The following is a 23,669-nucleotide window of genomic DNA, read 5'->3' on the forward strand; positions in this document are numbered from 1 at the left end:
ATTTGATTAGTTTATGTATTCCCTGTAAATCAAACAATTTTTTTTCCCCGTTTGGGGCTGAGTGCTATGAAACTAGATTAGTTATTCCTTAAATTTTCGTTTGTTTAGTTCCAAATTTATTTTATTTAAATTATTATAATGTAAAAATTAAAACTGAAACTTGCATATCTTAACTAAAATTGCTTTAATTTTACAATTTTAAAGTTAAACAAAATAAAATGACATTGCCCTTTGAAATCAATTTTAAAAAATTCCCTCAAATTCCCTTTTTTCCCCCAAAATTAATAATTTTTTTGTTTCATTTATTCTGGATTCCATTTTTTCTTTTTTTTTATTATTTTTTCGGTGGTTAAATTTACATTTTATTAATCCAAAAGCATGTCTAATTAATTAAAAACATGAAACTTACATAATTTAACAAATCTAAAATGACGAGATCAAAGTTTTGGAATTTTGGGAAGTCAGAATTCCAAAAGCCTAAATATTTGGAGAAAGTCAAAATTACAAGAATAAGGTCAAAATAATTTTAGAAAAATTGTAAAAAATGTAAAGAAAAATGTCAAAATATTTTGAGAAAGTCACATTTATGCGAATAGATTAAAAAAAAAAATCTTTTTTTTAAAAGTTCAAATTGAGAGTCGAGGCAAAATATTTTGAGGAAAATAGTAAAAATTTACGAGAAAATGTCTTAATATTTTGAGAAAAGTCGCATTTTTGCAAATAGCCAAAATATTTTGAGAAAAAGACAATTGCGTGAATAAGGTCAAAATATTTTGAGAAAACGTCTTAATTATTTTAATAGACAAAATATTTTGAGAAAGTCAATATTTATGCGGACACAAAATATATTGCGAAAAATAAAATTTATGCGAATAGAAAAAAAATTGTTGAGAAAAGACAATTGCGTAAACAAGGTCAATATTTTGAGAAAAACTACAAAATTGCGCGAATAGTCAAAATATTTTGAGAAATAGGGCAAATTACGAGAAAAATCTATATTTTGAGAAAACATCAATTACACAAATAGATTGTTTAGTCAATATTATGCGAATAGACAAAATATTTAGAGAAAAGTAAAATTTACATTAGACAAAATATTTTGAGAAAAAAGTACAAATTGCGAGAATTAAGTCTTAAGTTTTGGGAAAAAGGCAAAATTATGAGAATAAAGTCTAAATATATTGAGAAAAAAGACAAAATTGTGTAAAGGTCGAAATATTTTGAGAATAAAGTCAAATTTTAATTACAAAATGAAAGTTCTATTTTCAGAATATAGTGTGCAATTCATAGAAATTCGTAACATTTAAAAATTTAATTGAAAAAATCTTATGTAATGTAATCAAATGTATCAATTTTTTTGGCAAACAACTTGCTGTTTTACTATTAAAATTAAAAAGTCGAATAAAATTTTTTTTTTTTTTTTCTGAGGTTACATTTTGTGCTGAACCAAGGAAAAACTCTAGAATAGATTCATAGTTCATTGTTCCAGATTTCTTCATTGTTTCTGCAACAAATGTTGCAGTGCGACTGAATGAATGAAAACCAGCTTCTCCATCTCGAACATCTTTGTAAACGTGTTTAGATGAGCGTCTATTGTTGTTTCTGTGTTTTTCCTCAGATCCTGATGTTAAGAAGCTCTCCGTCGACGTGGCCTTATCTTCCCGTTTTTGTTCCAGAGTCCACACAAACACACAAACACACACACACATTCGTGATTTATATATTATAAACAGATGTGTTGAAGACTCGCATACACACAGTAACTTCCTCCGAACACAGTATGTCCTCATCAACACTTGCGATCATGGACCATCGGTGGAAATCAGCGTCTGCGGCCCGGACGTCCTGCTGTTTGATGCTGGGATGTTAGATTTACAGTGTGCTGTTCTAGAGCACACAAACACACACACACACACACATACACACACACACACACCCATGAGCCTTTGTATTCAACGCAAGGTCAAGCTCTGCCTCGGGAACAGATTCCTGTTTTCTTTGTAGTTCATGTATTCAAGTTTGGCTTTCTTTTGTACCGTTTTGTGTTTATGATGTAGAGAGAAATGTTCAGTTTTGATGCGCGATGTTTATGGTTCTGTTTGGGGATCGCCACTAATGTGTGAATCCCACAAAACCGCTCACATTTCACCTCTAAAAATAAAAGTTTTTTTTTTTAAGGAATATAAAGCCTGTTTTATGGAACATTAAGATTTTTCAAAAATCTTTAAATTTTTATTGTAATGCAAAAAAAATTACATTTAAATGTAAATGATATATAATAATGCATTTATTGTGTGTCCTTTATGCTAATTTAAATTTATAGATTTTTTTTTTTTTTGCTGTATGACATCACATATATAACGATACAAAAATAAAAACTATAAACACTTGGACACATTAAGATAACGGTGAAAACTAAATTTTGTTATATAAAATATTATACTATTTTATTTTGAGGGGTTGATGTATCTGAACGTGTTTTTGTTTTTCACTCTAATATCTGCGTTCATCCAAAAGAAATGGAACAATTTTTTTATTTTATGGAAAATAAAGCCTGTTTTACAGAACATTAGGATTTTTCATTCTGATATTTTTATGGCAAACATTAAAAATTTCATTAAAAAAAAAGGAAATGTCAATTATTCATCAAGTGTTTAGTTTTTGTCATTTATTCTGATTTAAATTTAGTTCATCGTTACTTTTTTCTTTTTTTACGTTACATTTTAAGAATTTCAAAAAAAATCGGATACCTTAAGGTAATAATTTTTTTTTTAAATGCTTGCTTTTTTTTCACGAAAAATATTTTTTTTATATAAAATACAATGCAATTGTATTATTTTGACGGGGTGAAATATCTGAACGTGTTTTTGATTTTCACTCTACTATCCTAAAGAAATGGAAAAATATTTTTTTAATAGAAAATTAAGCCTGTTTTACAGAAACAAATTCTTATAACCCACACATTCGCCTCAAAATTCCATGATTTTTTTTTTAATGTAAACTATTCATTGAGTGTTTATTTTCTGTGTCATTTATTTTGATTACAGTATTTTTTTTACTGTATTTTACTGTATCACAAAAACACTCAAAAAAATGCATAAGTCATAATGATCCTAAAAGTAGGCTTTACTTCAATTTTTTTTCAGGTCAAGTATATTTTTAATTTATTTTTTAATTTATTTTATTTTTGGGGTGAAATATCTGACGGTGCTTTTATGGGATTCGCTATAAAAATATCTGCCATCATTCACCAGAGTACCAGAGCTTGTGTTTTTCATTGTGGATTTCTGAAGTATTGGAAAACGCTGGATGATATTTTCTTGTTTTTGTGTGTCTCTCATTTAGAAGTAACTCGTGTAATATCGTCGCGAACCGAACGACGCGTATGAACTGCAGAGAAAACCTCTCTATGCAGGTGTGTGACTGAGTCTGAGCATTTCAGCCATGTATTATCACACATTTCTGAGGCCATCTATCAGTTTGCTTTGGATTTAACGTAAGCTGGACTTTGAGTTTCACCCAATACGAACTCAATCTGACCACTCGAATAGTTAGTAGTTAACAGATTTATTAGCGTTGTGCTGTGCATTCGATCAACTTGATGTGTTGATTCATGAATTTGCTGCCACTTGTCAATATTTCTACATGAAGTAGAGAAAAATAGGGTCTTTACAAGCCGACCCAGAGTTGTTGTTTTTTTTTTTTTACTTCTTTTATAAAGTTCTGTTAAATGTTTGTGTTTACTTGTTTTAGTTATTATCTATGTTGATTTTAAATGTTAGATGCTGAAGTACGCCAGGAACAAATTGTGTTTCATATTTCTGTTGCAGTTCTATTACTGGAGAGCTTGGGTATAATTTGTGGTTTGGAGATGGCAGTTTTGCGTTTAACACACAGAAATGTTCCTTATTGTTTATAAGGTGAATAATCACTGTGCTCAAATGCAAAACCAACATTAGTGGTTTCATTCTTGATGATTGAAAGGAAACAGTTGGTTGAGTTTATCTATAGAGATCTTTTTCTTTTTCTTCGTTAGTACTAACATCGTCTTTTACACCTGAAAGATGATTATATTAATTATTCTCGTTTATGTATTGCAAAAATGTAAACTCTTAAAGTGCCTGCATCGTTTTGTTCAGTTTTATCCTGGAGTCAAGTCAGGTTTTTATTCAGACGTCACGTCTTGTGGCTTCAACTTGAGAATATTTTATAAATTCACATGAAGAGCGACGTGAGAATTCCAGATGTATGTTAACGTGAATTCTTGCTCCTCGGCAAATAAAGAACTTTCTTTGTAAACATGGATCTGTTTGTGTCAAGTCTGTTCGTCCAGCTTCTTGTGTCAAATCTTGTCTGATTGTGATCTGGTAAAGGTCAGAATAAGGTCAGTAATATCTCCAGATGAACTCTTCCTGGACTGAAGCAGCTCAGCTTTACTTGATTCTCCATCAATCATGTTTTAGAGTCTCGAATCTGATCCTCAGGAGCTTTTGAGGAGCGTTTGTTTCCAGAAGCTTTACTTTCACTGTTCCTCAGCGGAGGAATGATCTTCACAAGCCTCCAGAACATCTCACATCTTCTGAGGAGCCTTGATTTCTTCAGCTTTCAATCACTGTGTTATATGTGCATTTAAAAAAAGAATGTTTTAATATATTGTATGCTTTACAGGGTTAATGCGAATCAGAGATTGACTGATAGATTGGTCATTAGAAAAGGCACAAATTGCACTAAATAATAAATTAAAAAATATGCAAAAAATCAAAACAGAAATATGACCAAATAAAGTGCTTTATGTTCAGGATACTGCACATGTATAAATTTATTAGAGAATATGAGTGTTGGGTGAGAGTTCATCTGTAATATGATTACTTTTCATGTGACTAGTAAAGTAACATATCTGAGTTACTTTTCCAAATAATTGACGACGATACTGAATTCAGTTTCTTATTGACGCTATCCGTTCCACCTTAAAAAAAAGCTATTCTTTGCATCTTGTTCACGCTTAACTTAGGGACTTAAGTTTTCGCTCTTATCTCATTGTTATTTACATTTTAAATAGTCTATTGTTCGTTTCTGAAAAAGAGACACAAATAGAGACGGTCCCTAGACGGGTTTTTTTTACGGTGGAACGGATAGCGTCAATAAGAAGCTGAATTCAGTCTCGTGAAGTAACGCCAGTTCCTTTGTTTCTCATGTGTTGAATGACAGCTCTGTCCTCATATTGAGAGGAACCAGGAGTGTAGTTCTAGACTAAATATCCACATGCATTACTCATCACACTTGCGCAAAAACAGATTCAGCATTCCTCAAGATTACTTTTTAGGGAGTAATGCAATATTGCAATGCATTACTTTTAAAAGTAACCTACCCCAACACTGGAGAATACACAAAACTTTTAGAATGTGACATATATAAATATAAATTTATCGTATTTCTATTATGTTCGTATGCATCTTCTTTGTGACGTGTTAATTTGACACATTTAAGACAGAAATAAAAAAGACTTTATAGCACAATTTTAAAATAAAAATAAATACAATTTAAATAAATTATTTTATCGTACTTTATTATGTTCGTACGCATCTTATTTGTGACGTGTCACTTTTAAACCTTAAGACAGAAATAAAAAAGTATATTTTATAGCGCAATTTTAAAGTAAAATAAAATAAAAATAAATACAATTAAAATAAATTTATTTATCGCACTTTTAATATGGAGGCTTTTACTCTGTACCAGTCCCCCGGTAACGAACTTCTGCGCATGTCGCTGAGTTGATGACGCGTCATCCGCGGTTTCCTGTGCGTTTGTTCTAGTTGTCCTCTCGACACACGTCTGATCATGTTGGGCAAAATAATTGGACAGAAATATGTGTCTGTTGCGAAAACATGGTAAGAACACGGTAAAACGTCGTACAGCAAAATAACCCTGATATTCAATAAATATTATGCGTTTTTTTTTATTAATAGTGTTGTCCTTGTGGCGACCTGCTAATGCTAACGAGCTCAGGTCACGCTAACACACTTTACTCTCGCGCTCTTCCGAGAGTTTTTCTGCTTTATAGTGCATATATGATTTATTAAACCGTGTCATTTGTGACTATGAATGTGGCAGCTAGTTGTGTTTGAATATCTGTGTTTACTGGCGTGATACAAACGATATCAAACCACATTTCTTAAATTGTTCAATGAGATAATACAAATCAGGATTCTTTTACAGCCTTCATATATTTCCTTTGTCTTGAAAAACCTGCATGTTCTGGTTTATAATAATATTACTAATAGTTTAACTTCTAACTGTTTTCTTGCCTTTACCTTCTTGTGTTTATGAAACTAAATTATCAAATGATTTGTAGAATTTTAATGATAATGAGTCTATTTTGGCACTCTTGTTGATTTTTACTTTTTATTGATTCTTTAGACTATATATAATCGAAAATTGCTTTTCACTGCTCATATAGTCTGAAACAGTGAGAATATGAAGCTCAATGACTCAAACTGAGCAAAAATATGGAATTTGCTGCAGATGTTAATAATTCTGCTGCTTGTGATGTAAATCAGTGAGATGAGCTGCTTCAGTCCAGGAAGAGTTCATCTGGAGATATTACTGACCTTATTCTGACCTTTACTTGATCACAGTCAGACAAGATTTGAGTCGAGAATTACACTAAAAGAGATTTAAACTATCAATCAGAGACAGAAGACGTGGAGAAGATCGAGTGAGAAACCGACCAATCGTATAGAAACCTCAGCGTATGAAATATGATCTCTATTCTCCAGGGTTCCCACGCTCACCGTCTGGGGAGGAGTCGGAGGTGTTGCTCTCGTTTACTTCACAGACTGGAGGGTCATCATGGACTACGTTCCCTACATCAATGGAAAGTTCAAGAAGGATGATTAGATAAAGGTTTGTCATGTTTATCTCTATTTAAAATCTCTGTAGTTCAAGAACGATGACTAACCTCCATACACACTACTGAAGGATCTGAAAACAACAAAACTAAACAGATAAAATCGTATTTTGGGAACAAAGATGAAGTGACTTTGGTTCAGTGCTGTTGTCTGTTTCTTACATTGCTCTTCTTGTTCCTGTAGGTCCGTCTTGCTGTAGTTTAGATGGACTGAAGATGGAGACATCAGACTGCTCATCACTTCTAATAAACAATGTGATATTTATTTTACATCTTTCCCTCGTGATTATTTTTCAGTGTGGATCACAATCAAGAAAAGAGTAAAGTCTCAAGGTCCAAATCTAATGGTTGTAAATATGCAACGCCGGGGTGTTTTCTGTGTTTCTATAAAAAGATTCATCATTTGTTTCCACTCAATCCTCTTGGAATAAATACACTGCGGTTCGGTTCTTGAGAAGGTCATGGTGGAGCTGAACTGTGCTGTTTAATTCTGTTGTGATGTCCATGTCATCTTAACCGTGAGTTACTGGTGATGCTTGGTAATAAATCAAAGAAAATGAGTCTGAGGTGGTTTTTATTTTTTATGATCACTGTTTTATACAAATGCATGAGTTTCCTATATATATATATGTGTTTTTACATTATCATGGTTCCTATTTTGGTATCACTGATATGCATTTTATAAATGTATACATTTTTATTGTATTTATTTTTTTTTTGGAATATTTTAGTGCTTAAAATGAACACAAAAAATAGAAATATTTCCTTGGCAACTAGCTGAAATAAAATGCATTTTAAGTGTCTTATTTTATTATTACATTTATTTAATTTATTTAAATATATATATATATATATATATATATATTACTTAAATTGGTCACTATTTTTAACAAATTATATACTTTAAAAGTTTTTGCGTCTTTTTCATGATCGGAATAAACTTTCTTGATACGGCGAGTCGATTCTGACTGAACAGAAAGATCCGATTCTACGAGTCACCTTCCATAACTAAACTTTGTTAGACAACAATCGACTACAGACCTCCCTAGAATTACAGAAAATATGTTTTCAGCTTTCTTACTTTTAAATATTTGATTTTTAATGATTTTTGTTGTATTTATCCCCTCCGCGGATGAATGAACTGCGAGTCGACTCTCGGTTCACGGAGTCTTGATTCAGATGTTCGAGCGGTGAGCGGATCGAGAGCAGCGCCAGCGCCGTCTTTAACCCTAAACATCCACAGCTTTTCCTCCAGAGATACTCCGGGAGAAACATGGAGAGGAAAAGGTGGGAGTGCTCGGCTCTCCCAAATGGTTGGAAAAGGGAAGAAGTGACCAGAAAGTCCGGCTTGTCCGCGGGGAAAAGTGATGTCTATTATTTTAGGTACTGCAGCGGGATTAGCCGGAGACCAGCGAGCCGAGACTGACAAAAAACTGCATTTATATATTAGTTAACAATCTCTATTCCGACTTCAATAGGCTAAATGAGTATTCTAGTACGTTATTATTCCAGATTAGTGTTGTTTGTCGTGAAACTAATAGAGTTTTGGCGTCTCGTGCGCGTTAGCACTGAGCGCTAATCCGCGCTAGCAGTCATGCTAACTCATTGTTTTGGTTCTGTTGATCTAGTTTAACTATTGCTCTATTCTAGTTTAAACTGAATAGAATATTTCCTTGTAGTCTGACTATTGTTTATATTCGAGTCTGCAGTATATTAATAATAAAAAAGTCTAATTTAATCGGTTATCATTGGTAAGTGATGCAGCGGCTGCAAAAGATGAATAAGGAATCTGTCATTATTAATAATCGATTATTTATTCAGAGAGTAGCTGGATGAGCCTAAATATTCAGTTTATGCAATATAGATACTGTCACTTTACAGCAGTTTTTAGGGGTATTTATATTATATATCAATATACACACTGCTTTTCAAAAGTTTGGGATCAGTGAGATTTGTGATGTGTTTTAAAGAAGCCTCTTCTGCTCATCAAGGCTACATTTATTTGATCAGAAATAGAGAAAATTATTGAAATATTATTAACATTTAAAACAGATGTTTTCTATGTTAATATATATTAAAGTGTAATTTATTTCTGTGATGCAAAGCTGAATTTCCAGCATCATTCATTACTCCAGTATTCATGTATGTGTATATATATGTTTTTATTATATTTGTAACATGCAAAATGTATATGCATATCTATCTTTCTAGTTTAACACTAGAATTATTTCTAGAACATGGGTTTTGTTGGGTTGTAGCTGTTATTTTAGACAATAAGGAATATTTCTTGATCTTTCCTTTCGCTCTCAGTCCAACAGGGAAGAAGTTTCGGAGTAAACCACAGCTGGCCCGGTATCTGGGGAACTCCATGGATCTCAGCTCCTTTGATTTCCGCACGGGGAAGATGATTATGAGCAAGCTGAATAAGAACAGACAGCGGCTTCGGCACGATCCCAGTCAGAGCAAGGTACAGGCGTCCGGCCGGATGAAGCGCTCTTGTGCTGTCTGTTAGTAATGTGTGTGTCTGGATGTCTGTTTTCAGGGTAAACCGGATCTGAACACATCACTGCCGGTCCGACAGACGGCGTCTATCTTCAAACAGCCCGTCACTAAGGTCACGAATCATCCTAGCAACAAGGTTAAGACGGACACTCAGAAAGCTGTCGAGCAGCCCAGACAGGTACACATCACATCTGCTGCAGATGTGCACTTACGAGACATTACTCTCAACTTTGGGGTCACTAAGATTTTTATAATGGTCTTTGAAAGTCTCTTCTGCTCAATGAGGCTGCATTTATTTGATTCAAAAAAATAGTGAAATTGTGAAATATTATTAGAAATTTAAATAACAGCAGTCTGTGTGAATCTGTGTTAAAGTGTAATGTATTTCTGTGATGCTCCGCTGTATTTTCAGCATCATTCCTCCAGTCTTCAGTGTCACATGATCTTCAGAAATCAGAATAATATGATGATTTACTGCTCAAGAAACATTTCTGATTATTATCAATGTTGAACACAGTTGTGCTGCACAATATTTCCGCACAAAAAAAAAAAAACTACGTTGTTTTAAGCAGATTTTCATACTTGGTCAGCAAAAAACACACCAAACTTTAATGACTGCAGCTGTCGAGCTCCAAAAATATCAAAAAGAAGCCTAAAACATCCCTCCAGTCCGTTAGATCCAGTGATGCAAACATGAAATCATCTTTGCGGTTTATTTCACAGCTGTTCTGGGAGAAGAAGCTGAGTGGACTCAACACGTATGATATCGCCGAGGAGCTGGTGAAGACCATGGATCTTCCTAAAGGAGTGCAAGGTGAGCACGGAGGAGCATCTCTCATACACACTGAATGAAGGGAAGTGGTTCGACTGAACGGTGTTTGAATGCGCAGGTGTGGGTCCGGGATACACGGATAAGACGCTGCTCTCGGCTCTAGCGAGCGCCCTGCACACCAGCTCGGCTCCCATCACCGGTCAGCTGTCGTCCGCGGTGGAGAAGAACCCCGGGGTCTGGCTCAACACCACACAGCCTCTGTGCAAAGCCTTCATGGTGACGGACGAAGACATCAGGTACGAGCAGACACTGTTGTAGTGAAGCAGGATCACTAGAAACTCTAGCTAAACTGGCCACTAAAGAGAAGTTTTGTCATATTATGATGAGTAAACAAAACATCTGTGGAAATGCTGTTTTCTGTGAGTTTAATGTCACATCCAGTGTAGGTTATAACTTCCCCATCATTCAGTTACAGTCTCTGATTTGTTAAACATTTTCTTGTTCTAATATTTAGGAATAAACACATTTTAAGTTTTTTTTTTTTTTTGTCTAATCTAGGGTTATTATAGTTTACAAAAACTATAGACAAAAAAAAGTTTAATCTGAAGTGCTAATATAATGAAAGGTAAACTACAATTAAATAAAAAAATATAAACTATATAGACAAAAAATACTTAATTTGAAGTGCTAAAATAATGAAAACCAAACTACAAATAAATAAAAACTATATAGAAAAAAATGCTTAATTTGAAGTGCTAATATAAAGAAAACTAAACTAGAAAAATAAAACTATATAGACATAAAAATACTTAATTTGAAGTTCTAAAATAATGAAACTACAAATAAATAAACTATATTAAAAAAAAAACTTAATTTGAAGTGCTAAAATAACTAAACTACAAATAAATAAAAAAACAATATCTATATAGACAAATACGTTTAATATGAAGTGCTGAAATAATGAAAGCTAAACTACAATTAAATAAAAAAATATATATAGACAAAAAATTTAATTTGAAGTGCTTAAATCAAAACCAACTTACAAATAACAAAAAAACTATATAAAGTTTAATTTTAAGTTACCTAAATAACAAAGTAGACAGAAAAAAAATTACGAAAACCCATTAAAATGAGTAATATTTTTACCAAAAAGAAGTGAAAACTGCAGTGTAATACAGATCATTAGTAGTATATCAGAAATAGGACTGGTCTGACCTGACGTCTCGAGGGGTTCCTGTGCTTTTGGATGATTTTAGCTCCAGTTTGTCACAGTAGAATAATAAAGGTTTAGTGAAGATGAGCGGTATCTGAATGCTTGATTGAGACGCTCTGCGTGGTCCACAGGAAGCAGGAGGATCTGGTGCACAGCGTGAGGAAGAGGCTGGAGGAAGCGCTCATGGCAGACATGCTCGCACACATCGAGGAAGTCTCCACTGAGTCCAGATCTCTGAAGGAAGAGTCCAGCGACGAGGAAACTGAGTCCGTTTAGCTGTAAGAGAAAGACTGATGATTCTTCATTTAACCAGGAGGACAAATAACCACTTTATTAACTACACTCTTTCTTTAAATACTGTTTTTGAACGATACATTTTTTATTTCTTTTTTTCAGTTTAGGGCATTTGGGACTTAAATGCATACAATATTAAGGAAAAATCTAATTTGCAGTTATGCTTAGAACAAAAGAAGCATATTTTTATTAATTTGATATTTATGTGTACTATAAAAAAAAAAGTTTTTCTATTTTGCCAAATCATAGTCTCTCATGAGTTTTTATACAATGTTACAAATACACGTAGTATCTCGGGAACATTTTGGTTTGTGATAACTGGAACAAATAAGGTGCTCAGTTTCTTTTCTGGTAAGTGCATTAAATATCAGAAAAATCCCCTTTGCAATCATCTTCAAAACAAGCATATTTTTAGTTAATTTGGTGTATGTGTATTCAGAAAATATGCGTTTTCATTTGAAATGTTTTTAGTTGTTTCCCCAATGCTGCTGTGGTTAATCTGAGATCAAGCGTTTCAGAAAACAGATTGTGAGCGAGTGCAACCGTGCTTTAAACTATAACTTCAAGGCTATGATCAGATCTTTATTGAAGGCCATGTAACGCTTTGAAGAAGATCTTTGATAGTAATGCGTTCGTCTCTGTGTCTGCAGGAATGAGATCGATCTGGACCACGGTTTTCTTCCTCTTCAAACCCAAAGACTTGAGCTGATCTCTATGCAGAAACTCTCCTGCTGTGAATCTTTGTTTTACTCTAACATTTTATAAAACTAAACTCACTGTTTTCCTGGCTTTTCTGTATTTGTGTACAGTGCCTTTAATGTTTGGCTCCATCATGTCCGTGAGGTTTGGGTTTGTCCACAAGTCCAGGTTGTTTTCTTTTATTCAGGCATCATAAGTTAAGTTTTGCACTTGTCTTTTTTTTTATATATATATATATATTTACAAACGAAAACCATGTTTTTATGAACGATTATGGAAATAATCTACTTTTAGTACATATTGGTTTGCAATGGCTGGTACAAACAAGGTGCTCGATTCTTCCTGGTTGCTTTCTATTTTAGCTTTTGTTACAGTGCTATTTGATATAATATGTGTCTCTGGAGCACAAAAGCAGTCTTGAGTCTCTGGGATATATTTGTAGTAATAGCCAGGTATACATTGTATGGGTCACAATTAATAATTTTTCTTTTATGCCAAAACTCATTAGGATATTAAGTAAAAATCATGTTCCATGAGGATATTTAGTAAATCTCCTACTGTAAATATCAAAACTTAATGTTTGATTAGTAATATGCATTGCTAAGAGCTTCATTTGAACAACTTTAAAGATGAATTTCTCAATATTTCGATTTTTTTGCTCCCTCAGATTCCAGATTTTCAAATAGTTGCATCTCAGACAAATATTGTCCTCCGAACAAACCACACATCACTGGAGAGATCATTTATTCTGCTTCAGATGATGCATACATCTCAATTTTGACACTTAAGACTTCAGGTTTTGTGCTCCAGGGTCACATATAAGCTCTTACATTGGTGCTTTTAGGTTTTTGTATTCGTGAATCTATCCATGCATGGCTGATATCAGTGAATATTGGAAGAAATGGACAGTTTTCCAATATTTGTGGAGTTATATTTCAATGACATGAGATTGGATTAAGCTGTTTGTGTTGCTGTATGAAATTGGTACATGTGTCATTATTCACTGATGCATCATGGGATATTATTATGGACTGAACACTTACAGCACAGAAATCTGCAGGATATGCATCTGTTCATCCAGTGTTTGTTCGGTCAGTAGATGGCTTGTTTTTCATTTACACTAATTCTTCACATACCCAGGATTGAATTTAATATATGACTGACTCATACCTTGACTTTATTTTGTTTTCCCGTCACGAATGATTGCACTGTGCAGTCGTATTTGAGAAAAGCAGGAGAGGTGTTTGTGTGTTGCCCTTTATTTGCAAGAAATCTTAGATATTTTTGAGTATACAAACCTTGTAGTGGAGAGACACATTATTTTGTAAACTTGGAAAATAAAAGACTTTCAACAAATGTCAACATATTCATTTTTTTCTTTTAATGCAAATATCGGCATTTGATAAAAAAACAACAAAAAGCTAATGTTGAGTCTCAAACCTTTTTCACCAATTAATGTTCATATTTAAATATTTACAAATGTAGTCGTTTTTATCAAATATTTGTGATATAAATAGTAAATATGTTCATGGATTTATATATATATATATATATATATATATATATATATAGTAGTCAACATTTGAAGTGGATCAAAAGCTTTAAATACCATTAAATAAAATGTTTATTAATACATACATATGCTTTTCTATATAAATGTTTTAAAACTGATTTAATAGTCAGTAGGTAAACATTTTTATAAAATAAACTTGAAGGACTCAGATATAATTTTATTAATGAAAAAAATATATATCTATAAACGGAATCATTAAAATCATATAGATTGAGTTTATACAGGCTAATTATAATGGAAATATATTATTGTAATAAGCATTTACTTGTAAAGAAATAATCGGAACAGAAGCGCAGCACGTGGCCTTTGAACCCTTTGTTGTGCGCCGGGTGACGTCAGCGCGGGGAGAGAGAGAGAGACACAGCACAGCACACACAGACAGACAAAGACGGCGGACCGGGAGAACGCGCTATTAACCCTCTCTAGCGTTCCAAGCGTGAAAACAACCGGTGAAACAATGATCAGACCGCGCGCGTGAGCGGTGCCGAGGCGGGACGCGTGATTCCAACGCGCGCCGGAGTTTGATTTTGACCGCGAATGCTTTTGAAACGAGTCTTTACCTTCAACGCCCCCAAACACTTAGCAGCTCCGCTAGCGGCTAGCCGTCATCACATCTCCCTCATCCGCCAGAAAACAGCAGACACGAGCGGCGCGGGAACACGTGAGGTGAGGTCACTTACTGCCACTGTATTTACCGCTTGTCCGTGCTAGCTTCTTGTCTGTCGGTTTCCGTTAACGCCCGGGATTGTCCGCGTGGTGCGCGGATGAGATCTACAAACAAAGGCGACAATGTGACTGATCGTCTCCGGTTAGCAGCGCGGCTAACAACACTTCACTTTCAACTCTAATATCTCCGTTTAAACTCACGATTCAACCGATCGGGAGCCGCGGACGCGGGTGTCAAGCTCCCGCCGCGAGCTCTGCGTAATAACGGCCACTTTACCCGCGCTTTGTGAGGCTAAAGAGCGGCTGAAACAAAGACAAAAGGGACGCGACACATGGAGTGCTAGAAAACAAGAAGCACACTCGCTTTAGCGCACTGTAGTGTGCACTTAGAAGCGTTTCTAGATGGTTTGTGGTTACTTCTCAATGTGTTTGATTGTTTTCATTGTGTCTTTTCTTCTAGGAAGCGCGCTCGGTTCGGTGTCTGATGCGCACGCGGGGACGACTATGCCTAGCCCGTTGTTTCACCCTGACATCATGGATCACGAGATGGTTGTGAGCAGCACCGGACCGTCCGGCGGGGTCACCGAGCACGAGCCCCGGGGCGAGGACCGTCAGGAGGCGCTGCGCTTCGCTCTGGATCAGCTGTCACTCATAACGATGGACGAGGTCGACTGTCTGGACGGGACCGCGCCCGGTGAGAACTGTAACGGAGGAGGAGGATACGTCGACCTGCAGATCCTCGATCACACCAACGGCTCCCGGGAATCACCCGACTCCTGCTCGCCTTCTCCGGAGTACTACGGCTCGGGAGGCGGCGGCGGATACCACATGGCCGGCCCGCACTCCTCCATCCTCGGGGAACAAAGCTCGGTGCTCCGCAAGAGGAGCGTCAACATGACCGAGTGCGTCCCGGTGCCCACGTCAGAGCATGTGGCCGAGATCGTCGGCAGACAAGGTAACTCGACTCTAATATTCACCAAAACATCATAAACAATAATATAACATGCTTCTGGTTACGATTCTTTGTGATCCACGAGATGATAAACAAATACAGAGTAGAAAAATAAGTGAGTGTTTTAATATTATGTTTTGAGAGATGATAAACAATAAATGCAAAGCATTTGAACAATTGTAAAGCATTGCATATAGTTATTTGTGATCAAATATGAACATTTTAAAACCATGTCCCAAAAAATCCAATGCATTCGAACAATAGGAAATCATCGCGAGTATTTATGTGCCCTCAAAATACGAAATCATGTGCTTAAAAGATAAATAAATGCACTGCATTTAAACAATATGAAAGCACTTTGCGTGCAAAATATGAAAATTTAATGATCTTCGTTTCAAGGAGAATGAATGCAATGCATTTGAACAATAGAAATGATTTCAAGTACTTATTTCCGTGATCGATTTTAGTGTTTTAATATTATGTTCCAACAAATGCAACGCAAATTGTTCTTAAGATAAATAAATGCAGTGCATTTGAACAATATAAAAGCATTTACCTGCAAAACATGGAAATGTTATACAATTCTTTTTCAAGCGTCATAAACAATGAATGCAATGCATTTGAATAGAAAGTTATTTGCGTGCAAAATATTAACTAGTGTTCCAAAATTTGGAAAACGACCAATGCAGGTGAACAAAAATAAGCATAACCTGACTGAGATCAGTCATGTGACATTGTTTACTAGCCAATTGCATTGAAAATGTGATTGTTTACCTGAATTCTTTGTTTGTTCAGATCATCAGGAGTGAATTGCATTGGAGCAATATGAAAATCGTCGCTTTAATAGTCTTGAGATTGCATGCAAAAGCTGTGATTTCAATATTCACTCCCACTTTCTGTTCCTAGACATCATAAACAAAGCAATGCAGTGTATCAGAACAATAAGCGCACTTTCTGAGCAGAAGTGAGCAGCCAGCTGCATTGTGCTTCTGCTGTTGTTGTTCTGGCACGCATGCATGGGTGTTTTCGTGCTTTTTGACGTTTAGACGGATTTTTGTCCTTCATGAACATCAGTGGTGTGGATGTGGGGGTGCAGGAGGGGTTTGGGAGGGGGTCTGTCGCTCTAAACCAGACAATAGAGACTCGCATCGACCGCTGCGGCTTCACTGGCCTCCCGCCCATCTCTCTGTCTGCTAATTATCGATCTCTGATTGCATTTCGTTCAGGATCCGGAGTGTTACATGAACGCGCAGGGGTCATGTGAGGATATGAGTTATACAAGTATAGAGGCACGGGGGCGCGCACTACGGCTCTCTGCGCGGCGCATTTCAGCTCCGATGGACTTGTGTGTTACAAACCCGTGAGAAATAATCTCCAGTGATCGCGTTCCTGTAAAACAATCGTGATTTCTTCGAGCTTTGGCTGCCGCGGCATTGTTCTCTTTGTTTGAAATGCCATGTGTTCTGCCTCCCGCGATGACGTCACAGAGCGCGCGTCCATTGGCTGAATGAAGTGACCCGGATTTAAAGGAACAGTGCACCTCTGTCCGGCCGCACACTGACAAAAACAGCCGATGAATAAATAAAACATCTTTATTATCAATGCACGGGTACATTTTGAAGCATTTATAATGGTATACTTGCAGGCTTTATGTAACCTCATTATAAGCTTGTATGATAGTCACAGAAAGTGCCACTATTATTGAATTTAATTAATTTATCGTAGTTATTGTATTCAAGTATGTGCCAAAATATTCAACCTTTTTAAAATCCATGTAGTTTTATATAATTTCCTCAGAAACTATAGCATGCTACTGCTGGAACAACTTTTTGCATTATAACAACAAAGTAAATTGATTAATTAAAAATATTATACTTGCAGATATTAGAAACTCATTTATTTATTTGGGTAAAGACTTGTATAATAATAATGTATGATAATGGCTATTTAATTTGAATGTAATAATTTTTTTTTACATATGTCTGTCATTTTCCACTCAAACTTTCATTAAAATGTAGTGACAAGAATTTTATAGCTAGAGATATACCACGCTGTGTCTGAATTCTTTTACATAATTTTATTTTATTTCATTTTATTACAATATCAATAATTATACATTTACATTTGTCTGTCATCTTTTCTCTGTTTATAATTTCATATATAACTGTAGCAGATTCCCAAGTTTTAAAATTAAAAAAGTAAATAAAATAACTGTTAAAATGTTTTTTTAAATATATTAGAAACTAGGTATTTATTTGTTTGTGCATTTAAATAATCGTCAAAGTCAGTATAATTGATTTTAATAAAATATTGGAATTAATATATTCAATAAATTAAGTATGCCAGTCATAATTTGCAGTTTACTTTTTTATTCAACCTTTCGCTTTTGCTAGTTCATTTTCAGTGGTCCTGTTGTCACAAATCATTTTTAAAAAGTACAGATATATAACATGTTGTCCTTCATTTAAAATTAGCAAACTATAAAATAAAAATCTAATATTAGAATCAATGCTATGTTTATTTTGGTAAACACTTAAGATAATCAAAGATTTGTTAATAGTATTATCGACTAATTATAATCATTACATGTCAAAATAATGTTTACGTTTACATGTGCCATAATTTGCCTTTACTTTTTATTAAACTTTTTTTGCCCTTGCTACTTCATTTAAACTTTCCTGTGGTAGTACAATAGACCATGTCATGTCTCAACTCATTAAAATAATTTTAATCAATGTGCGCATTAGTTAAAAATGGTGTAATTTTATTGTAACTAGTATTAAAGCATGATAATACCGAAACCATTTAAATTATTTATGCATTACAATACATATTTTTTGTCAGTTGTCGAATGTTTATTTTCTTAATGTTTTCTCTTGTTTTTTGCAGGTTGCAAGATTAAAGCTTTGCGTGCGAAAACAAACACCTACATCAAAACCCCCGTGAGAGGAGAAGAACCCGTGTTCATCGTGACGGGCCGTCGCGAGGATGTGGAAATGGCCAAACGCGAGATCATCTCAGCAGCCGAGCATTTCTCCATGATACGCGCCTCGCGTTGCAAAGCCGGCGCAAACGGCCCCGGATCGAGCGGCTCGCTTCCCGGACCTCCCAACCTCCCGGGACAGACCACCATCCAGGTGCGCGTTCCCTACCGTGTCGTGGGTCTAGTGGTGGGACCCAAAGGAGCCACGATCAAACGCATCCAGCAGCAGACGCACACCTACATCGTGACACCGAGCCGCGAGAAAGACCCCGTGTTCGAGGTCACAGGAATGCCAGAGAACGTCGACCGCGCGCGAGAAGAAATCGAAACGCACATCACGCTGCGCACCGGCGCCTTCGTCGACCTCCAAACCGAAAATGACTTTCACAACAACGGGACGGATGTGAGTTTAGAGGGTCTCGGGTCTCTCGGTTTAAGCGGCGCGCTGTGGTCGCGTGCGACTCATTCAGCACCTCCGTCGCAGAAGCACCATTCGACACGCAAGATGTCTTCCGAATCGTTCTCGGCGACTCGACGGGTGGCAGACGGCAGCGGGAGCCCCACGAGCCCCTTTAGCACTAGCAGTGCCGGCGGGAGCTTCTCCTTCACAGGCGATTCGACTCCGAGCTTGCCTGCGACGTCGGAAGATTTGGGTTTTGAATTTGGCGCTGCGAATATATGGGCGCCGTTTCTAAATGGTGCGAAGCAGCAGCCAGCGCCACTGCAGACGGTCCGTCGCAACAGCAGCGGTCTCAGTGGCGGAGCCATAACCCCACGCCTCTCGCCCGACCCAGATCACCCGCTCGCCCGCCGGGCCCAAAGCGACCCTCTCAGTGCACTCTCCTGGCTCCAGACGGCCGCCGGCGGCAGCAGCAGCGCTGGAAGCAGCACCGGATACTCTTCCTGCTCGGCGTCGTCGCTCCCGGGTGGCTCGCCAACTGATTCAGAAGGCGGCGGAAGCGGAGGTGGAATCGCATCCACTATGTTAGGACGCCTCAAAGCGGGCGGCCTGGCCGGGATGGTGTCGCGGGACTGTTTTGTGTGCTGCGAGAGCGAGGTGACCGCTGCACTCGTCCCATGCGGCCACAACCTCTTCTGCATGGATTGCGCCGGGCAGATTTGCCAGTCGCAGGATCCCGAGTGTCCTGTTTGCCACACTCCTGCCACGCAGTGCATCCGCATCTTCTCTTAAACGAAGACTGCCTTGAGTAATTATTAGAAATGACACTATTCTGATTTATTGACAGTAATAATAATAATAACAATAACAACAGTGACTGTATTACACACTCAAGTACTTGTAAGACTGCGTCTTATCTTCAGCCATTCATATTCGGTGGGTTATTCTTCCATCATGCTTCCGACTTTTTCTACTCAACTTTTACGCTGCACTTTTTTCTAATGGTTTTTTCTTCGTGTTGCCGATGCAGTCATTTTTTTAAATTATTTTTTTTGTTTAGTTTTTTATGCGAAAGCTACGCTCATTTAGACCAAAACATGAGATACTTCTGTTTTATTATCGAACACATAATATTTATACGAATCGATATGCGACGATTCTAGTGGATGTAGGATCTGAAATAGCTAGAATAGTCCATGTTATGAATATCATTACCGTGAATTTTCTCGTTTGCCACACTACCTTAAAACATTCACGTGTCGGTTCATTCCTGCACTCCAGAAACAGGGTTGCTAGTATTTACAGAGGAGCTTTTATCTGTTACGATTTTTTAAATCAAATCGCATACTGAATAATCTTTCGAATGTTTAGTCGTGATTGTGTGCGAGAGCGACTGTGACACAGAAATGTATTTAGCTGGAGTTTGCATCTGTCTTCCGGCCCTTTCGTTTACGATCGCACTTAGCTCCCCATCCGCTGCCTACGAATGAATCTGTAGCCCCGCCCAACGGTTTTTACGCGGCAAGCCATGCTTTCACACTCTAAAGGGCTTCTGGTTCCACACTACACTTCAGGTCGTCCTAATAAACAGGATGCTAGTCCGCGTGGCAGCTAAATCACCAGGGCTTCCGTACGATTTAGCACAAGCCGTTTTTTCCTCGAACGTGAGGGACTCTGACGTCTTAACGAGCGAGAATGTGTTTTGGTTTGTACAGGTTTCTTTCTCTAGACACTCGTTTAGACCTTTCTTTGGCGTGTCGAAAATTAAACGTGCCAGGATTTGAGCGCTAACGGTGCCTTGGTGGTGAAACTCGCGGCCGGGAACGAAGATTGTGATGTAAACTCTCTCCGCTCTTCCAGTTTTAGTGATTTGTACGGAGAGCCGTGTCGAATCTGAGCCGCTCGTTTTCTTCTTTTCATCCCCAGACTTCGTTAAAAGCAGCTTTTAGTTAGTGTAACAGGCTGAACGGTACAAGAAGCTAGTAGTTTTTTCGGTTGTGTGTATGTGAAATGTTTTGGTTGTGGCGATGAAGGTCATGTGACTAGTGAAGAGTCGGATTGAAGTCGAACGGTTTCCTTTTCTTTTTTTTTCTTTCCTCAAACAGGGTTTGCTGAGGACGATCTCAGGCGGTTTTGCATTAGAACGACGTCAGACGCTGTTTTCCCATGATGCATTTGTGCCCTAAACTCGCTCTACTTTTACTTCCGCTTTAATTCCTTTCTTACGCAGAACCAAAAGCAATTTCAATAACCGAATTTCAGGCCTAATTGTAAATATCCTCAATACAATCATTGCAATTAGTTTTCAAACGTATGACGTAAAAGGTTAATGTAGTTTTTAAAACGCGTATCGTTATTTGTAAGTTAAACTCTCTGCATGTCTTGAAGCCGCGAGGCATTAGCTAATAATTTTCTAAAAAGGAAAACACACAAAAAAAACTTTTTTACACATTTTATTTTTACAATTTCTTTGCTTATCTTGACAAATATCCCAGATTATAATGTGACCCTTTTATTACAGCAAATTTATCTTTATTTTCCATATTTCTGTTTCCTGTGTACAACATATAGGCAATTTATAACAAAATGAGAAAAAATTATTGAAGAAAATTTAAAATTGAAATATATTTTATTTGAAAGTTTATGGACCTTTTAACCGTGAGCTGGAACAATTGTATACACGTATAATTTGAGCTGACTTGACGGTTATAAGAAATGTATCAAGAGTTTTATTTTTTATGCTTCTTTAATAAAATCTTGTTTTGGTTTTTGTTTTTGTACTGTAAAACAATAAACCTTTGTGTCCGTGTCTTCATTTCTGTAATATTAAAGCTTTGTTGAATGCATTAAGACAGAATGTTAAACATGTTAGTGTTGTTTTAAAAACCATTTAACGTTAACGTCTTTTAATAACGTTCCCTAGTTTGTGATGTAAAACTTGCAGGGTTATTATAGCTAACTAAAACCAAAACCATGAAATTACTTTTGTAACTTGAATTTTAATTATAAAACTTATTTTATTTCAGCTAGTTGCCACAGAATTTCTTAAAATTAATTACTAGTTAAAGTAAAACTTTTTTTAGTTTTAATAATGTTTTGTCTTTTCTTATTAGTTTTTTTTAAACGTCTATTTAGTTTGTGTTCATTTTTTCAGTTTCATTAATTTTAGTACTTTCATTGCTTGAAATTTCATTGCTTTTATTATTATTATTATTATTATATTAATCTGATATCCTAGGTTAATGACACAGCTTACACTAGTTTTTTTTATATAAAAAATTACATCTTTTCTGCTTGGTGCAGTTTTTCTTCTACTGTAGGAGCTTTATTCTAACCATGACATGGCATTTTTAACAGCATTTAATTATTTACGTTTATTTTAATGTATGTATTTCTGAAAATGTTCATGTAAAAACATTTGATAAAAAATACAATAAAATAGTGGTTATGTAATGTACTCGAAACCATCATAAACAATTTTGAACAAAATAAAAAATTGTTTTAAATGTTTTAAAGAATCAGAATCTTTCAAGAGTATCACTTCAGAAGAGTCTTTAAAATGTAGAATATTTAGAACATTCTTCAGATCCGTCATTTTTCATGACGCCACTTTCTGAATTAAACGAAACACGATCATGTGAGGTTTTTGGATGAATAGGGTCACATTTTACAATAAGGTTCAAAACCTTCATGATCCAACAATGAACATTTATTAATCTCAATGTTGATTTAAATATATACTATAGTGCTGTTTACCTATGATGGTTAATTTTATTATAAGTGTATTAATATAAACAATAATAGATTGCTTGACAAAAAGGACAATGTTTTTTTTTTTTTAAAGAAACTTATCTGACCAATAATTATTTTTTTTGTTCCACATATTTTGACTTTGGAAATGCTTTAAAAAAATTATATTAATATAACAATTGTTATTAAAATTAACCACATAAAAATATTGAAATATGATTTAAATAATTGAAATAATATAAAAATATTTAAATACATTTTCCAATATTTTGGCTTTGGAAGCACTGGTTTCCCCACTTCTTTATTTAATTTTTTAATGGCTAATGCAATGGACAAAAAAAAATAAATTTCAAGGGACACGTTCTAATATACTAATTTAAATAATATTACTAATTGCTCTGATTCTTTATGCATTCAAATAATTACAAAAATTGTCCAAAACAAAGATCTGTTTCATATTAATGCCCAATATGTTACTATACATTTAGTTTCTCTTTCTAAAAAATGTACTCTATTTTGACAAAATCCATTTTTCCAATGATGACCTGGACATTTTATAATCAATAAATGTGATCAAGTTTGTAAATAAAGAAAAACAACATGTTGATGCGGGTGTTTCATAAAACAAGAAACGGAGTGGGTTGATAATTGTTTTAATAGGAAGCAAATGCTGCAGTAATCCACTATCATCCTCATTAAGAACAATCAAAATGATTAAAAATTAAACTAGAAACATCCCCAGTATAAAAACATCCGCTCATGAGACATTCACATCAGAGACGGTTCACAAGCTCTTCTTTTGGAAAATCAACAGTGAAGTCAATGGTCAGTAAGTGGCAGCTTAACATCGAGACCATCTACTGGCTTCCCATCATGCACAGGGGTTTTATTGAGAGGATGGACTGCACTACAGTGTCTGTGCTCATGCATGCATGCATATGAGCTTCTTCAAGCCCGT

The 23,669-nt window shown here is 35.7% G+C and overlaps 3 protein-coding genes across 6 annotated transcripts in view; all 3 read left to right on the top strand.

Moving 5' to 3' along the window:
- The window catches only part of LOC113082033 (transcription factor E2-alpha-like), a 37,601-nt gene extending 33,298 nt beyond the window's left edge, over nucleotides 1–4,303 (top strand). For both annotated transcript variants that reach the window (XM_026253950.1, XM_026253951.1), the window contains exon 20: nucleotides 1,619–4,303. The gene's annotated coding sequence lies outside the window, so the exon portion shown is untranslated. The remainder of the gene's footprint in view (nucleotides 1–1,618) is intronic.
- A 3,750-nt stretch (nucleotides 4,304–8,053) lies between these two features.
- LOC113082032 (methyl-CpG-binding domain protein 3-like) lies at nucleotides 8,054–12,902 on the top strand. Of its 2 annotated transcripts, none has more exons than XM_026253949.1 (7): nucleotides 8,054–8,194; nucleotides 9,218–9,374; nucleotides 9,450–9,587; nucleotides 10,133–10,223; nucleotides 10,300–10,477; nucleotides 11,526–11,672; nucleotides 12,339–12,902. In XM_026253949.1, exons 1-6 carry the CDS (start codon nucleotides 8,181–8,183, stop codon nucleotides 11,668–11,670), a joined length of 723 nt encoding a protein of 240 aa, XP_026109734.1. In that variant the 5' UTR covers nucleotides 8,054–8,180; the 3' UTR covers nucleotides 11,671–11,672; nucleotides 12,339–12,902. The 2 variants fall into 2 exon arrangements, with proteins under 2 accessions (XP_026109734.1, XP_026109733.1); XM_026253948.1 differs by having other exon boundaries at nucleotides 8,070–8,290.
- A 1,388-nt stretch (nucleotides 12,903–14,290) lies between these two features.
- LOC113082030 (RNA-binding protein MEX3B-like) lies at nucleotides 14,291–21,756 on the top strand. 2 transcript variants are annotated; one of them, XM_026253947.1, is made up of 3 exons: nucleotides 14,291–14,631; nucleotides 15,087–15,581; nucleotides 18,468–21,756. In XM_026253947.1, the coding sequence occupies exons 2-3, from the start codon at nucleotides 15,131–15,133 to the stop codon at nucleotides 19,751–19,753; spliced, it is 1,737 nt and encodes a 578-aa protein (XP_026109732.1). In that variant the 5' UTR covers nucleotides 14,291–14,631; nucleotides 15,087–15,130; the 3' UTR covers nucleotides 19,754–21,756. The 2 variants fall into 2 exon arrangements, with proteins under 2 accessions (XP_026109732.1, XP_026109731.1); XM_026253946.1 differs by having other exon boundaries at nucleotides 14,291–14,626.
- Nucleotides 21,757–23,669: the final 1,913 nt, after the last annotated feature.

Source organism: Carassius auratus, unplaced genomic scaffold (genome assembly GCF_003368295.1).
Source record: "Carassius auratus strain Wakin unplaced genomic scaffold, ASM336829v1 scaf_tig00035627, whole genome shotgun sequence".
NCBI lineage: Eukaryota > Metazoa > Chordata > Actinopteri > Cypriniformes > Cyprinidae > Carassius > Carassius auratus.